At 42.8% G+C, this 14,694-nt stretch overlaps 1 protein-coding gene across 8 annotated transcripts in view; it reads left to right on the forward strand.

Annotated features, from left to right (window-relative positions):
• Positions 1–11,609, forward strand: part of DAAM1 (dishevelled associated activator of morphogenesis 1) — a 202,986-nt gene extending 191,377 nt beyond the window's left edge. For 7 of the 8 annotated variants that reach the window (XM_056546901.1, XM_056546905.1, XM_056546907.1 and 4 more), the window contains 5 exons: positions 753–860; positions 3,277–3,337; positions 4,570–4,701; positions 6,263–6,430; positions 8,544–11,609. In XM_056546901.1, coding sequence (XP_056402876.1) covers positions 753–860; positions 3,277–3,337; positions 4,570–4,701; positions 6,263–6,430; positions 8,544–8,753 — 679 coding nt within the window. In that variant the 3' untranslated portion in view covers positions 8,754–11,609. The remainder of the gene's footprint in view (positions 1–752; positions 861–3,276; positions 3,338–4,569; positions 4,702–6,262; positions 6,431–8,543) is intronic. The other variant, XR_008848986.1, reaches the window with a different exon arrangement.
• Positions 11,610–14,694: the final 3,085 nt, after the last annotated feature.

The raw sequence follows: 14,694 nt of genomic DNA on the forward strand, positions 1-14,694 counted from the left end.
ACTTGTGGAAGTGGGCTACTTGAGCTAGTCTACTGCCACCTACAGCATGCATGGGTTACTGCTTGCATAGAAGAAGAGTTGGCTGTGTGACCACTTGCGCTGAGGCATTCTGGAGTAGATCTTTTATTCGGTTCCTACAGGAGGTTTATGCATTTTCCTTTAGCTGACCTCTCACAGGGGGTGTTGTATATACAATCCAGCGTGAGATTTCCACTTATTTCCCTCAAGAGCTGCGGTTTGTTTTATGCTTGCAAAAAATGGTTCCCGTGGGGAGGGTATGATGTAATGTAGGGAAGAGGGATGGTTCTGATGACATTCAGCTGTGCAAATCCTAAAGCAAATATGATGCATTTATTGGATGGATTCCCATGTTGTTCTGTGAAAGGTGTTTGCATTCAAAGCAGGACTGGACTATATCACTGTTTGCTGCAGAATTCTAGGTGTAAAATGTTCTGTATTGGTTACAGTGTGCCTGGTTTTAGTGCACATGCTGTTGTGTCCCCAACCATCCATCCTAGAACTGACTCTGGATTGCAGGAGGGACCCCTAGATGCCAGAACCCACTACTGTTAACCCATTATGGTAGAAGAGAGGGTTCATATGAACCAGACAATCATTTTATGTCCACCCTGCTGTCGAGACATCCACCAATACAGGCAGAAAGTGATTGATACAATATCAGACCTGAGTTTGATGTATTTACGTTAATATTTTTGTTCATATTTTTATTCTACTGCTATATTTTATTACAGGAATATTACCCTTTTGCACTATCTAATAACTGTGGTAGAAAAGAAGTATCCTAAAATTATAACTCTACACGAGGAGCTGCAGAGCATCCCTGAGGCTGCAAAAGTGAAGTAAGTGATAATTTGATGAATGTGCTGAATATTTCAAGTGCAAAAATGTGTTCTGCAGATTGTAGGTTCTCCCATGACTCTTGTTTCCTCATATCTAGAAGTGTAACTATCTGTTTTATCTACAATGTGGCCCTGTGGCTGCTGAAAGTTGGGATATTTAGGACCTGAACAGTTCTAAGTGCTTTACACAGGATCTGTTAGCAGTATAAGCCTTGCACCATTAGATTCATATTGCCTGCATCCACCACTAGAAGACTAATTAAATTGTGGAATTCAGGAACTTCTGTAGGAGTGCTCACTTGTAAAGTCGGTCGAATTTACAGTAACTTATGAATCGGTTGTTTACTCATTAAGCCTTGTAAAAAAAAAATGTATGTGTGTGTGCGTATGTATATGTGTGTGCGTATGTATATGTGTGTGTGTATGTATGTGTGTGTGTGTATATATGTATATATATATATATATACACACACATACACACACACACACTATATACAGTGCCCCCCCCCCCCCATCTACGATGGCCCCGACATACGATCTTTTTAACATATGATTGCCTCTCAGAGGCCATTGCATGTTGAAGGCAGCATCAACATACGATGCTTTTGTATGTCGGGACCATCGTATAAACGGCTATCCGGCAGCTCAGACTGCTTCAGCTGCCACCGGATAGCCATTTAAGGTGCCCTGTGTGATCCGGTGAGTGACACTCACCTGTCCCCGGCGCTTCGGACCATCCGCTTCGGGATTCCCTGCATCGCCGTCGCTCTCCTTCGTCATCATCCAATAGTGTGTAGCGACGTGAGGACGGCGATGAAGAGCAACGATCCCGGGCAGCTGGACGCGGCGACAACGATGGAGGGTGACATCCAGGGCAGCGGTGACGGTCCGGAGCGGCGGGGGACAGGCGAGTATAACATCCTATACTTTTCATTGCACGGAGCCCTCAACATACCATGGTTTCAACTAACGATCGTTCGTTTGGAACGAATTACCATCGTATGTTGAGGGATCACTGTAATTGGATCCCTACACAACACAAAGCGAATGGTCAAAGCAAAAAGAATATCAGAGGTCCGGATATCCAGAAGGCTTCAGATATCCGGACTTTCTTGACATCCGGACCTCTGCTGTGACCATTCACTTTGTGGTATTATGGTTCCAGCTACACAAGCTGGTAGGTCACCTGCAAGAGTCAGAAGAAGTTGGTGCTGATTTTTTTTTTTCTATGGACTATATTTATTTATATAACTAAAGAAGTTTAGAATGACACAGTTTACAGTTTTACTTCAGACTACAGAAAACACTTTTAAAGAGGAGCAACTTTTACAAGACTAAATATTTAGAAGGATTGTTAGATTCAGTTGATCACTGGGCTAGTCATGGAGACAACCACTTTAATTTTATAGGTTAACAGTGACATCCAATACAGTTGACCCCCTGTAGTTAGACATATAGCTCCCCTAGGCTCTTAACTTGCAAATTTGCCTACATATGCATTACCCACTTCATTATCAGTGCATACATTGGTGGAGGCACTGTTCAGAAGCCTGGGAACAGTGAGTGACTGTATTATATTAGTGGTGGTGATATTGTTCTGTCAGTTTTCCTTCCATGTGTTCCCCTCTGGGTTTTTTCCCCCTTAGGTGACACCCTTTAATATTGGGGTTCATAACCAGCTTTTACAGACTCAATAGGACATATTTGTGATTATGTAGTAAACCAGGTATGGGAAACAAGTTTATGCCATATAGTCCCATTGATCTTCATTTACTGAAAATGGGTGCAGATCCCAGTACAGGGGAGAAGGGAAACCATGCCAAAGGAAAGTAGGAACCCAGACCCGAGGTCCGGGTGGGAAAACCTCCTTGGATCACTAAAGCGGAGAGGCAGAAGTTGAGTGCTGTGCCCCTCTGCTCTTCAAGTAGAACAGAGCAGAAACAGAGTGTAGAGATACAAAGAAAGTCTCAGAGTTTCTAGGAATCTGTACACCAGTGTTTCCCCACCAGGGTGCCTTCAGCGGTTGCAGAACTACAACTCCCAGCATGCACGGACAGCCTTTGGCTGTCCGGGTATGCTGGGAGTTGTAGTTTTGCAAAAGATGGAGGGTCCTTGTTGGGAAACACTGCTGTACACACTGAGCTGATCTTAAAGGAAGGGGCACAGCACTCAGCTGAGCACCTATTAGTCTCGGTACCTGGACTACCAGCCATTAAAACGTATGGCATATTAAAAGGTTTAAAAATTAAAATACAAGATTGCTTTAAATAAGACAGAAAAAAAACACATATTTTCTGAATAGCAGTGTGCATACGGCCCAAAACGTGATGTTCGGTGATGCTTTATTTCACAGGCAGCGCCTCATCTTTCTCCCTCCCCCACATACTGTAACTTACATATTCCTTGTTTTCTTTAGTATGACTGAACTGGACAAAGAAATCATCACTCTGAGGAATGGCCTGAAAGCTGTGGAAAGTGTAAGTAGCTCCTTAAAATAGTCCCACTGTCCTTGGAGAACACATTTATGTGCGTTTTGCAGTTATGAACAGAAAACATTCTTGACTTAGTTTTGCACCATACCTGTGTAGTAAGTATTGTATTTATACCAGCAAAATACGAGCACATATTTGCGCCTGTATTATGGCCGAAACATTCTGACCCATCTATATAATTCTATGATTCTGTCATTTAAGATGATTGGACCCATGGTCAGGTTAAGAGTTGCGGCCATAATGCCATCCTATTACTATAGTAATATACTCTTGTCAATCCAGCCTTATGGCATTTATAGTGGCGGTTACAATATCCCATTCACATTATGCATTGAATAGTGCATTTTTTTTTAGGTTTACTTTTTTTCCTTTATTTTTTTGTTTCTGTAATGGGTCAATTCTGATGGCAAATAAATTTTGCCGAATTTGTATGGGCCAATAGTAAGAATCGAAGCTTTCTGCTAATCTGAACATAACATTATACTGTGAATTTGTGATAAAATCTGCATGTGACTCTTGGATTTGTTGAAAATTTTGCATTGTTTCAACATTTCCAATTCTTTGTCCTGTGTGGCAGGATGCAGATTCAGAAATCCTGCCCATCTGCAACCTCAGGGTTGTACAAGGCGCATCTGCAGCATATTTCATGCTGCAGATGCACCTACAGCAGTCATAAAAGTGAGCACATCTGTGATGGCCTTCCTATAAAAGAAGACACTTACTTGTTCCTCAATAAAGAGTTCTGATATTATACCTGAAGACTGTTGTTGCCTGGTTCTTTGGGTACAAGGATGCAATAATCTCTAGTTCTGCCTGGGAATGTTGCCTGTGATATGCTGGGACTTGTCATCCGGAAGGAGAAGTCACTTTTGGCGGAGTCAGTCCGTCTCAACATCCCTGCTGCAGTTGGGTAGCTCTTTGTGTCTGCTGGCAGGATATTGTCTGTTATAAGCGGACACACATGACCAGCTGTAGCAGGGAGCTCCCTCTTGTGACTGTCGGCTCATCCACAGTGTGATATATGCTGCGGATGCGCTCGGTGTGACCCTACCCTCAATGGGTTTTTGCTCAATAACATTATGCTGTAATTTGTTGCAGATTTTCTGTGTGGATTCTGCACCGAAAATGCTCAACAAATTTGCTACATCTAAACAAGGCCTTACGGTCTTGTGTGTCCTACCTTGGTGATTTATTTGACTCACTGATTCCCCATTTAGGAGCTGGAATATCAGAAGTCTCAGCCCCCAGTACCGGGAGACAAGTTTGTGTCTGTGGTCAGTCAGTTTATTACTGTGGCGGGCTTCAGCTTCTCTGATGTAGAAGACCTTCTTGCTGAATCCAAGGAGCTGGTGAGTATACAGCTGCAAAATCCAGACTGATGGCAGCATCTGTATTGTTCACTACAGAAGTTTTCAATTGTAACTGCACATGGCAAGCACCAGGCGGGAGAACAAGGGGTCTGGACTCTCATAAGATTCCAGCTCTGCTTTTCTTGTTTTTAAAGGCGATCTCTTGTTGGTATTTCAAAGTTTAGCCATACATCTTCAATAGCTCTTGCCCTACTATCTCTTCCACACCCTGCATACACATAAACATTCGACTCAACCGAGCGTTCATGTGCTTCAAGTAGAGAGAGTGGTAGTAAGCCGCTGCCAGACTCCTCTCTAATAACAAAAGAATCTGGTGTTCAAATCCAACATGCCCATTCCTTCTCTTTCCAGATAGCAGAAGCAGCAAATAGCGCCTCTCCTGGAGGATTTGGGCTATCTGGGTATGGCTTTAAAAAGGGTACTCCGGTGGAAAACAATGTAAAAAATTTTTTTTAACTCAACTGGTGCCAGAAAGTTAGAGATTTGTAAATTATTTCTGTTTAAAAATCTTAATCCTTCCAGTACTTAGCTGCTGTATACTACACAGGAAGTTCTTTTCTTTTTGAATTTCTTTCTGTCTGACCACACAGTGCTCTCTGCTGATACCTCTGTCCATGTCAAGAACTGTCCAGAGCTGGATAGGTTTGCTATGGGGTTTTACTCCTGCTCTGGACAGTTCCTGACAAGGACAGAGGTGTCAGCAGAGAGCACTGTGGTCAGACTGGAAATAAATTCAAAAAGAAAAGAACTTCCTCTGTAGTATACAGCAGCTGATAAGTACTGGAAGGATTAAGATTTTTAAATAGAGTACCCCTTTAAAATCGGTGGCTTGTCTAGCCATACCCAGATAGCCCAAGTCCTCCAGGAGAGGCGACCTTTGCAGCTGCTCTTCACTAAATAAAGTAATGCCCTCTAATAATAGTAAAATATTGTAGAAAATAACACTTTTATATACCCCGATAACTTATAAAATGATTTACAAATATGTATCTCAAATATAAATATCATGCACACAGTAGAATACAGATCATTTCACCATCACATCTGTGATCCACACATTCTGTACCTCTCTTTCACCAACATATAATTAACTATTTAATTACAGAGTGAAGGAATGAATGCAGCACTGTGTTTTCTTAAGAAATGGTTTGTCTCTTCTAAATGATATGTTATTTTTTGTTAAGTAAGGAAAACACAAATATGGCCCCCAGACACACATTTGGTTTTAATAAAAGGCCATGTGGCCATAAAAGCATCACCGCCACTTCAAAGTGCTGGTGAGCGCGAGCTCCTTGACTCCTGCTGTGCGGCCCTTGTTTTATGTAGGAGAAGCGTGCCTCCTGCCTTCACTGTCACTTGTTAGATAAAAGGCTCCTTCACGTGTATGTGCCAAACCTGCTGTGCGCATGAATGTCTATGGCCCGTGGCACCAAATACCAGTGATGCCCATGTGGCTGTTTGTGTTCCAGAGCTCCGACACCCAAAGTCATCTTTACACTGAAGATTCACTTAATCATTTCTTGCCTTATTACTTTTCTAGTTTATGAAATCAGCCAAACATTTCGGAGAGGAAAGCAAGATGCAGCCGGATGAGTTCTTTGGGATGTTTGATCAGTTCCTCCAGGCCTTCTCAGAAGCCAAACAGGAAAATGAGAACATAAGGAAGAGGAAAGAGGAGGAAGAGCGTCGAGCACGTATAGAGGCCCAGGTTAGAAAATGTCACTTTATCTCCTGTATGTGGGCACTGAACCAAGGAAAAGACCATAACCCAGATATAATCCACTACTGTCTGACAGTGCAGGCTGAAGATAGAGATGAGTGAACGTACAGTAAATTCCAGTAAATTGGGCTGGAAAAGGTGGATACAGTCCTAGGAAAGAGTCACATAGGAATGTATCCACCTTTTCCAGCCCATCGGAGCACCAGAAAGCTGAACGGCTGCGGTCGGCTGCGTTTTCGGCCGTATGCGGTTTCCTGACCGTCGCGAAACCGCATACGGACTAAAACGTAGCCGACCGGAGGCTGCGGTTCACTCCGGTCGGCTCATAGACATGCATTAAATACGGTTCCCGAATATGGCTGAGTGCGGGCGCCGCGATTAAGCCCCCCCCCCCCTCCTGCCAGCCGTATTCGGGAACCGTAAGTACAAAACGTGGTGTGAAAGCACCCTAACAAAGGTTAATTCACAGTATACAGAACTGGGCATCCGGGGCACATTATGTAAGCAAGTACAAAAAAAATCTGGAATACCCCTTTAAAGCTGCCACAGGTTCAGTTCCTGATACCCCTAGCAAATTGATAACTTTGAAGGGTTAAAGGGGGTACTCCACCCCTAGACATCTTATCACCTATCCCCTATAAGGGATTAGATGTCTGATCGCGGGGGTCCCGCCGATGGGGACCCCTACGATCTCCCTGCTGCACCCAGCGTTCGTTTAGAGCAGTGGTCTTCAACCTGCGGACCTCCAGATGTTTCAAAACTACAACTCCCAGCATGCCCGGACAGCCAACGGCTGTCCGGGCATACTGGGAGTTGTAGTTTTGCAACATCTGGAGGTCTGCAGGTTGAAGACTACTGTTTAGAGCATCGAGTGCAGCGCCGAAGGCTTGTGACATCACGGCCACACCCCCTCAATGCAAGTCTATGGGAGGGGATAAGATGTCTAGGGGCGGAGTACCCCTTTAAACCTTCAGCTTCTGGACGTGTCCTGTCACAATGATCTGAATTGCTGACATGTAATGCATAGATTCAAGGGGGGAGATTTATCAAAACCTGTGCAGAGTAAAAGTGCACCAGTTGCCCATAGCAACCAATCAGATTGCTTCTTTTATTTGCTAGAGGCCTTTTTTAAAATGAAAGAAGCAATCTGATTGGTTGCTATAGGCAACTGGTCAAGTTTTGATAAATCTCCCCATCTAGTTTTTCAGAGAAAGAGCTGTTGTTTGTCGGCGGCCCTTTTGCTCTCTGACAGAGAGGTCCTAAGTGGGCGACCCCCTCTGATATCTTTTAGAAGGTTACATGATTCTAACAATACAGCGGTCCCTCAAGTTACAATATTAATTGGTTCCAGGATGACCATTGTAGGTTGAAACCATTGTATGTTGAGACCAGAACTCTATGGAAACCTGGTAATTGGTTCTGAAGCCCCAAAATGTCATCCAAAAATAGGAAAAAGTGAAGATTAAATAAAAATAAGTAGATGACTAATACAGATAAAGCAAATTCTTACATATAAAGGTAAGAAAGATCTGCTGGGAGCTGTAATCACTGTCTATGTCAGTGTTTCCCAACCAGGGTGCCTCCAGCTGTTGCAAAACTACAACTCCCAGCATGCCCGGACAGCCTTTGGCTGTCCGGGCATACTGGGAGTTGTAGTTTTGCAACAGCTGGAGGCACCTTCGTTGGGGAAACACTGGTCTATGTAGAGGACAGGAGCTTCTTCGGGGTCCTGTACAGTACACAGTGTCCTAAAAAAGTAAAATGGAGCCGCCCTCACCTGGTGTCCAAAGGAGCAGGTAACCCTGGTACAGGTAAAGAGTACAGAACATGTAATACCTCCCTGTACTGTAGGGAGCGCTACCAGACATCAGTCAGTGCATGCACTTCAGTAATACAGGGGTTTTACCAGTGAATGCCCATTCTGATTGGTCGGTTCTTCCAGCCATTGACATGTTTTGCAGATTCCATAGCATTGTATGTTGAGTCTGGTTTCAAGTTACAATGGTCCAGAAAAGACAATTGTATGTTGAGGCCATTGTAAGTTGAAGGATCACTGTACTATGATCGGAGCCATGACAATAGGAGTCTTTCATTATTTCAGCTCAAGGAACAGAGAGAACGGGAGCGCAAAGCCAAGAAGGCAAAGGAAAACGGAGAAGAGGAGGGAGAGTTCGATGACCTGGTCTCTGCTCTGAGATCGGGTGAAGTTTTCGATAAGGACATTTCCAAACTGAAGAGGAACCGTAAGCGCATTACCAGCCAGACGACTGAAAGCAGCCGGGAGAGACCCGTGACCAAGCTGAATTACTAAATCCCTTCAGTAACCCCCTAGAGACCATAACTGGAGCATTCCCGTACTGTCATTGACACTGCCTAGAAATTGGAGGGAGACTCGGATCTGTACATATGTACGTAATGTAAAGTAATGTGTGTGCATATGTATCGGCGTACAGCATTTGTACACATGCACGCATACATGTATATAGTTTGTAGTTTGGATGGTTCCATGCACATGTTGAATATGTGATTTATTACAGTATTATGTATATCTGTGTACAGAGCACATGTATACATACCCACTGTGTATAAATAGTCTTGTTTTTCTTAATTTTTTAAAAATTTTTTCCTTTCAAGTGCAAAAGCACAACCCCCATTCTGCCAGATTAAGACAAGTGCATTCCTAAACTATAGGGTTATATTTATAGAGGACCTGTCTATTCCCCGACATGTCTATTTTAATAAACCTATACATTCCCATTAAATAGACGGCGGAGCAGCTTTTCTTAGGATTCTGCATTATGTCGTTCCTCTGTTATTCCTCCTGGAAATGTGAGCTTCACTTGGTGTTACAAGTTAGGGGTGTTTTCCTAGACACACCGATGTTGCCCAATCAGTGGCAGCCCATGTAGGGACACTCCTTATTGACTAGGGAAATAGTAACACCCATTTGTCAATTCATATATTTCCAGGAGGAATAAGAGAGGAACAGAAGGAAAAAAAAAACAGTGCTAAGAAAAGATTCTCCAGAATTGTTATTTCATGGGGAAAACAAGTATTCGGGACTGTATTGCAATTGCACAGGATGCCTGTATGCAGCGGGGCAGCCATTGCTCAGAGCCTAATCTGTTGACCACTAACATCATTGAGGTATCAAATGACAACACTGTGAATATTAAGTCTTTATTCTCAGTGATGATTGGTTGAGGTCTGATAAGTGTGGATCCCCCCGCATGCAGGCGACAAATAAAAATCCTAGTAATAATTAAAAAAAACTAAAAACTGCAAATCTAATCTATTTATTGTATATTGGGGCGTATGTGACGACGCACAGGGTTCAAATATCAAAGCACAGCAAAGTTCTTTAGAATTCCTCATATGCTGGATTATTTTCACCAGGGACTTTGCTGGTCTGTGGCAAAAGGGAATGGGTGCTGCCACGTAAGTCACGATCACTTGGTAAAGTGTATACCTATATATTTGTATCTAGATAACATTATGTTAGGGTAAAGTCTGCTTCATTACTAATGGACCAATATACAGATTACAGAGCGGTTACATAAAGGTTAGCAAAGGGGGGGGGGCGCGTGGTGTCTTGGTTGCTTTCTGTGGTTGTGAATATTAGGGGTACAATAGAAAGGTCAGGGTTCATCAAACTTCTACTGTAAAGTAGTAGCCCCCAATCTGTGGCTTCGTTCTCTAGTGGTTGCAAAACTTTAACCCCCAGCATGCCATAAGAGCTAAAGGCTGGGTGTTCAAGATCAATGCTGTGAAGGGTTACAAAAAAACTTTATTCCAGGATAGGGAATGGAAAAAAAAAGTGTAAGGCTGGGTTCGCAACGTGTTGTAGATAGTTGTCACACTGCCAGTCACCACATTTGACCAGTGGCTGTGTCTGGTATTGCAGTTTAGCCTCATTTAAAGGAGTAGTCTAGTGCTGACTATTCCCTCTCCGTTGTGCCCGGGCTGAAAAAAAAATGGAAAACAAACTTTCACTCACCTTCCTGCGTCCCCCCCGGATCGCCGCTTCAGCTGATCGGTCCTCCAGTCCGGTCTTCATCCTTCTTCCATGTGCACGGATCGTCACACTGCGCTCAGCCTATCACCAACCGCAGCAATGTCCCGCCTCGGCCGGTGATAGGCTGAGCGCTGTGTGCCGATCCTTGCACAGGAGGAAGGCAGAAGAGGAGGACCGATCAGCTGTAGCGGCGCTACGGGGGAACACAGGAAGGTGAGTGAAAGTTTGTTTTCTATATTATTTTTTTTGCCCGGGCACAACGGAGTGGGAATAGTCTGCAGTAGACTACTCCTTCATATTCGCTTGAAAAGACAAGCCGTGAGAAATATGTTCCCTCCCAGGTCTGTGTCATGTCCTGGGCAGTGTTTCCCAACCAGGGTGCCTCCAGCTGTTGCAAAACTACAATTCCCAGCATTCGGCTGTCCAGGCATGCTGGGAATTGTAGTTTTGCAACAGCTGGAGGCACCCTAGTTTTGAGACACTCTGCTAGAGACTGACTCGCAATGTAAGTCTATGGGACTGTCTTAGGCGATTGCCTCTTCCCGCTCATTCTAGCAATCGGTTGGTGCCAGGTATGCTGCTGAGTTGCAATACCACACACTACCCACGGAGAAGAGTGCCACTGTTTTTTTGGGGATACCCCCTTTCTCTTGATCCATCACTAAACACAATGCAGGATCATACACAGTTGATAACATGTAATGTAGAAGAATGGCCGCCGTCCTCATTTCCCTTCTTATACACCAGACATAGGTCAACAGCGTGTTACAATCTAACCAGATCCATTAGTCACTGACTATAATCCGCACTTAGTATTTGATGCCGCCATGTCTCTTCACATTTACCCATCTGACCACGCCGCACACTGCTCAGGTACCACCAACCCCCATCGTGCGGCACAAAGCTGCACAAATACAATCACTTTGCAATATCTTAGACTGTTTTAGGCTTTATTTCATACAAAGACACAGGTTATGGGATTGTGGCAGTGAAGTTGATTTTTTTATTTTTTTTCACTGCTTATACTATGTTAGAACATTCTTCCATTAAATTTCTGTATTAATTGTGTATACGTATTAAAGGGGTACTCCACTGGAAAATATATATTTTTTTAAATCAACTGGTGCAGAAAGTTAAACAGATTTGTAAATTACTTCTATTAAAAAATCTTAATCCTTCCGGTACTTAACAGCTGCTGTTATGATCCACAGGAAGATCTTTTCTTTTTGAATTTCCTTTCTGCCTGACCACAGTTGCTCTCTGCTGACACCTCTGTGCATGTCAGGAACTGTCCAGAGCAGGATAGGCTTTCTATGGGGATTTGCTCCTGCTCTGGACAGTACCTAAAATGGACAGAGATGTCAGCAGAGAGAACGGTGGTCAGACAAAAAGGAAATTCAAAAAAGAAAAGAACTTCCTGTGGATCATAACAGCAGCTGATAAGTACTGGAAGGATTAAGATTTTTATTAATAGAAGTCATTTACAAATCTGTTTAACTTTCTGGCACCAGTTGATTTAAAAGAAAATGTTTTCTAGTGTAGTACCCCTTTAAGTGAATTTCCCATCCGGGATGTCATTTTGTGTTTGTTTTTTGTTATCTCCATAGGAAATTAATCAGCACAGAATTTAACCAAATTTATCTACTTTTTCCTGATACACAGTTCCAAACCCCCTGTGCAGAGGATTTGGTTCTCTGTAGCAGAAAAATTCTGAATTTTGCACCTATAAATGACACCATTAAAAAAAGGTAAATTCACTTTCAATGTAGAATTGAATCTCCATGCAAGGTTTAGTGATCACCAGCAGCACTATATCTGTTCTACAGAGACTTATTTTTTTTCTTCCTGGGTTTGAGCTTCTGGCTCTTGCTAAATAAAAAAAAATCCAATGACCTAGACCAGTGTTTCCCAGGCAGTGTGTCTCCAGCTGTAGCAAAACTACAACTCCCAGCATGCCCGGACAGCCAAAGGCTGTCCGGGCATACTGGGAGTTGTAGTTTTGCAACAGCTGGAGGCAAACTGCTTAGGCGCTGCTGGGAGCACACTGCTTACAGCTGTCTGTTTAGGCTAATGTTTCCCAACCAGTGTGCCTCCAGCTGTTGCACACTGAAGACAATTCTGTAGTGTGAATGGTGCAGTAGAATGCAATTGAAAACAATGAGAGGCTGCTGCACCATATTTTGAGTGGAATTCTGCTCTGAAAATACATTGTATGTGACCCGTTACCTTTAGGGCCCATTCACACTATGTGCACTGTAGTCAGCTACATGTACCATAGGAATCTGGCACTTAAAAGGCTTGTTCTACAGATAGGGAACATAGCTATGTAGAAATGTATTTTTCCTATGTGGAGTTGGTTGTCCTCGTGTCAGGACATATATAAGGGTATATGATTCAGCTTTGTGATTGGGGGAAAAAAATGGAGAATCCCTTTAAAAGTTAGGTGCCTGCACAGTTACTAGTATAAGCTTTTTATTTAGACACACAGGGGTAGATTTATCAAAACCTGTGCAGAGGAAAAGTTACTGAGTTTCCCATAGCAACCAATCAGATCGCTTCTTTCATTTTCACAGGCCTTTTCAAAAATGAAAGAAGCAATCTGATTGGTTGCTATGGGCAACTCGGCAAGTTTTCCTCCGGACAGGTTTTGATAAATCTCCCCCACAGGTCACACTAGTACTTTCCTATTTGGTCAGGTGTCTCTAAGTTAAAGCACCTTGATATTTTTGTTAAATTCACCCCTTTAAATGTAGGAATTACTCTGTATATTAGCACGCAAAATATTAGTACCTTTAAGTAACACTCCAGAAAAAAAATATGGCTGCCACTTTAACTGGACGTTACAACCAAAGCTATGAAATACTGTCGGATCCCTGTGTGGGGACGGCCACCTTGATGGTGGAATTACGGTTTTTGGCTGTAAATAAATGGATATTGTTATTTTCTAGGACTGTAAATGACTGGGAGTGATTTGTTATTTTCACAGGAGCACTTTCAGGTTTTTTCTTTTTAATCTTTGTTTGTATTTTTAGTTATTTTCCATTATTAGAACTGACTCCAGTGCAAAACTAGGTCTGTACTGTGCTTTGTAGAAACTGTGAAGTTAAAACCTTCAGAGGGTTAAGGGAAGCATTGTGAACGGAGGCAAGTGAATCTATAATAAACTTGGTAGACCTGAGGCTAATAAATCGGCCATCAATTAGTTTAGTCTGGCCAAATTACTGCTGATTCGCTCACCTCTGGTTGGGAACCATTGTGAACCTGTCACCCATACCAGTGGAGGGAGCCTTTGTGATACAGTTGCCCAAGATTAAAAAAAAATATATATATATATTATACAGAAGTGGCAATTTGTCTGGAATCATAGTTCAGCCACATTCACTTGAATCGCACATCCTATGGATGAGAGAGAAAAAAAGCTGACTTTTGTAAAAAAAATTACCTCGTTTTCTGTAGTTTGTAGACAGCACACGAATGGGTTAATTCTGACTGTGTAAATGGATAGAAGAGTTTGTTAGATAGAAAAAAACCTTAGCAAAGCCCTTTTGACCAATCAGGTTCTAGGTCATTGCAAACAATCAGTCTTTCCTTTTTGTGCAGTTTACTAAGAAGCCATGCCTGACCCAGGGTATTCAGTGAGATTGTAAGATGTTCTTGGCCTCAGAAACCAGTCGTCCAGATACGGGGTTAGGAAGATACCTTAAAATCAGAGTTGCCTTTGGTGTTACAGCTTATCTTGGTGAAAACTTGGGGTGCAGAAGTGATCCCAAAGGGCAGGCAGGTGAACTGGAGATGTTATGAAGTACAGCATGGATAATGGCGGACATCTGCGATCCCGCTGATGTCCGCCATTAGCCCTTCAGACGCCGTGATCAGTACTAATCAAGGCATCTGAAGTATTGCGGTGGTGTTCACATCTAAACGCCTGCGGTGCAATTGCGGGTGGTCCGATGTGTTAAGATGGCAGCCGAGCACCTCTCACCTGCTCCAGCCGGCTCCTGCAGTCTTCTTCTCTGGTTTGCCTCCTAGCATATGCATAGCATTATTTAGGGGACAAAAAAGTAAAAAAAAAAAAAAAACATTTGGTATAAACGTGTACATAAATGTCTAAACTATTAAAATATAATGTTAATGGTCCCACACAGTGAACATTGTTAACGTTTAAAAAAAAAAAAAAAGAGAAAGTAAAAATTGCTTTTAGTCACATCATATAAAAAGTGATCACAAAGTTACACAC

The sequence above is a fragment of the Hyla sarda genome, chromosome 11 (genome assembly GCF_029499605.1).
Source record: "Hyla sarda isolate aHylSar1 chromosome 11, aHylSar1.hap1, whole genome shotgun sequence".
NCBI classification, from domain to species: Eukaryota; Metazoa; Chordata; class Amphibia; order Anura; family Hylidae; genus Hyla; species Hyla sarda.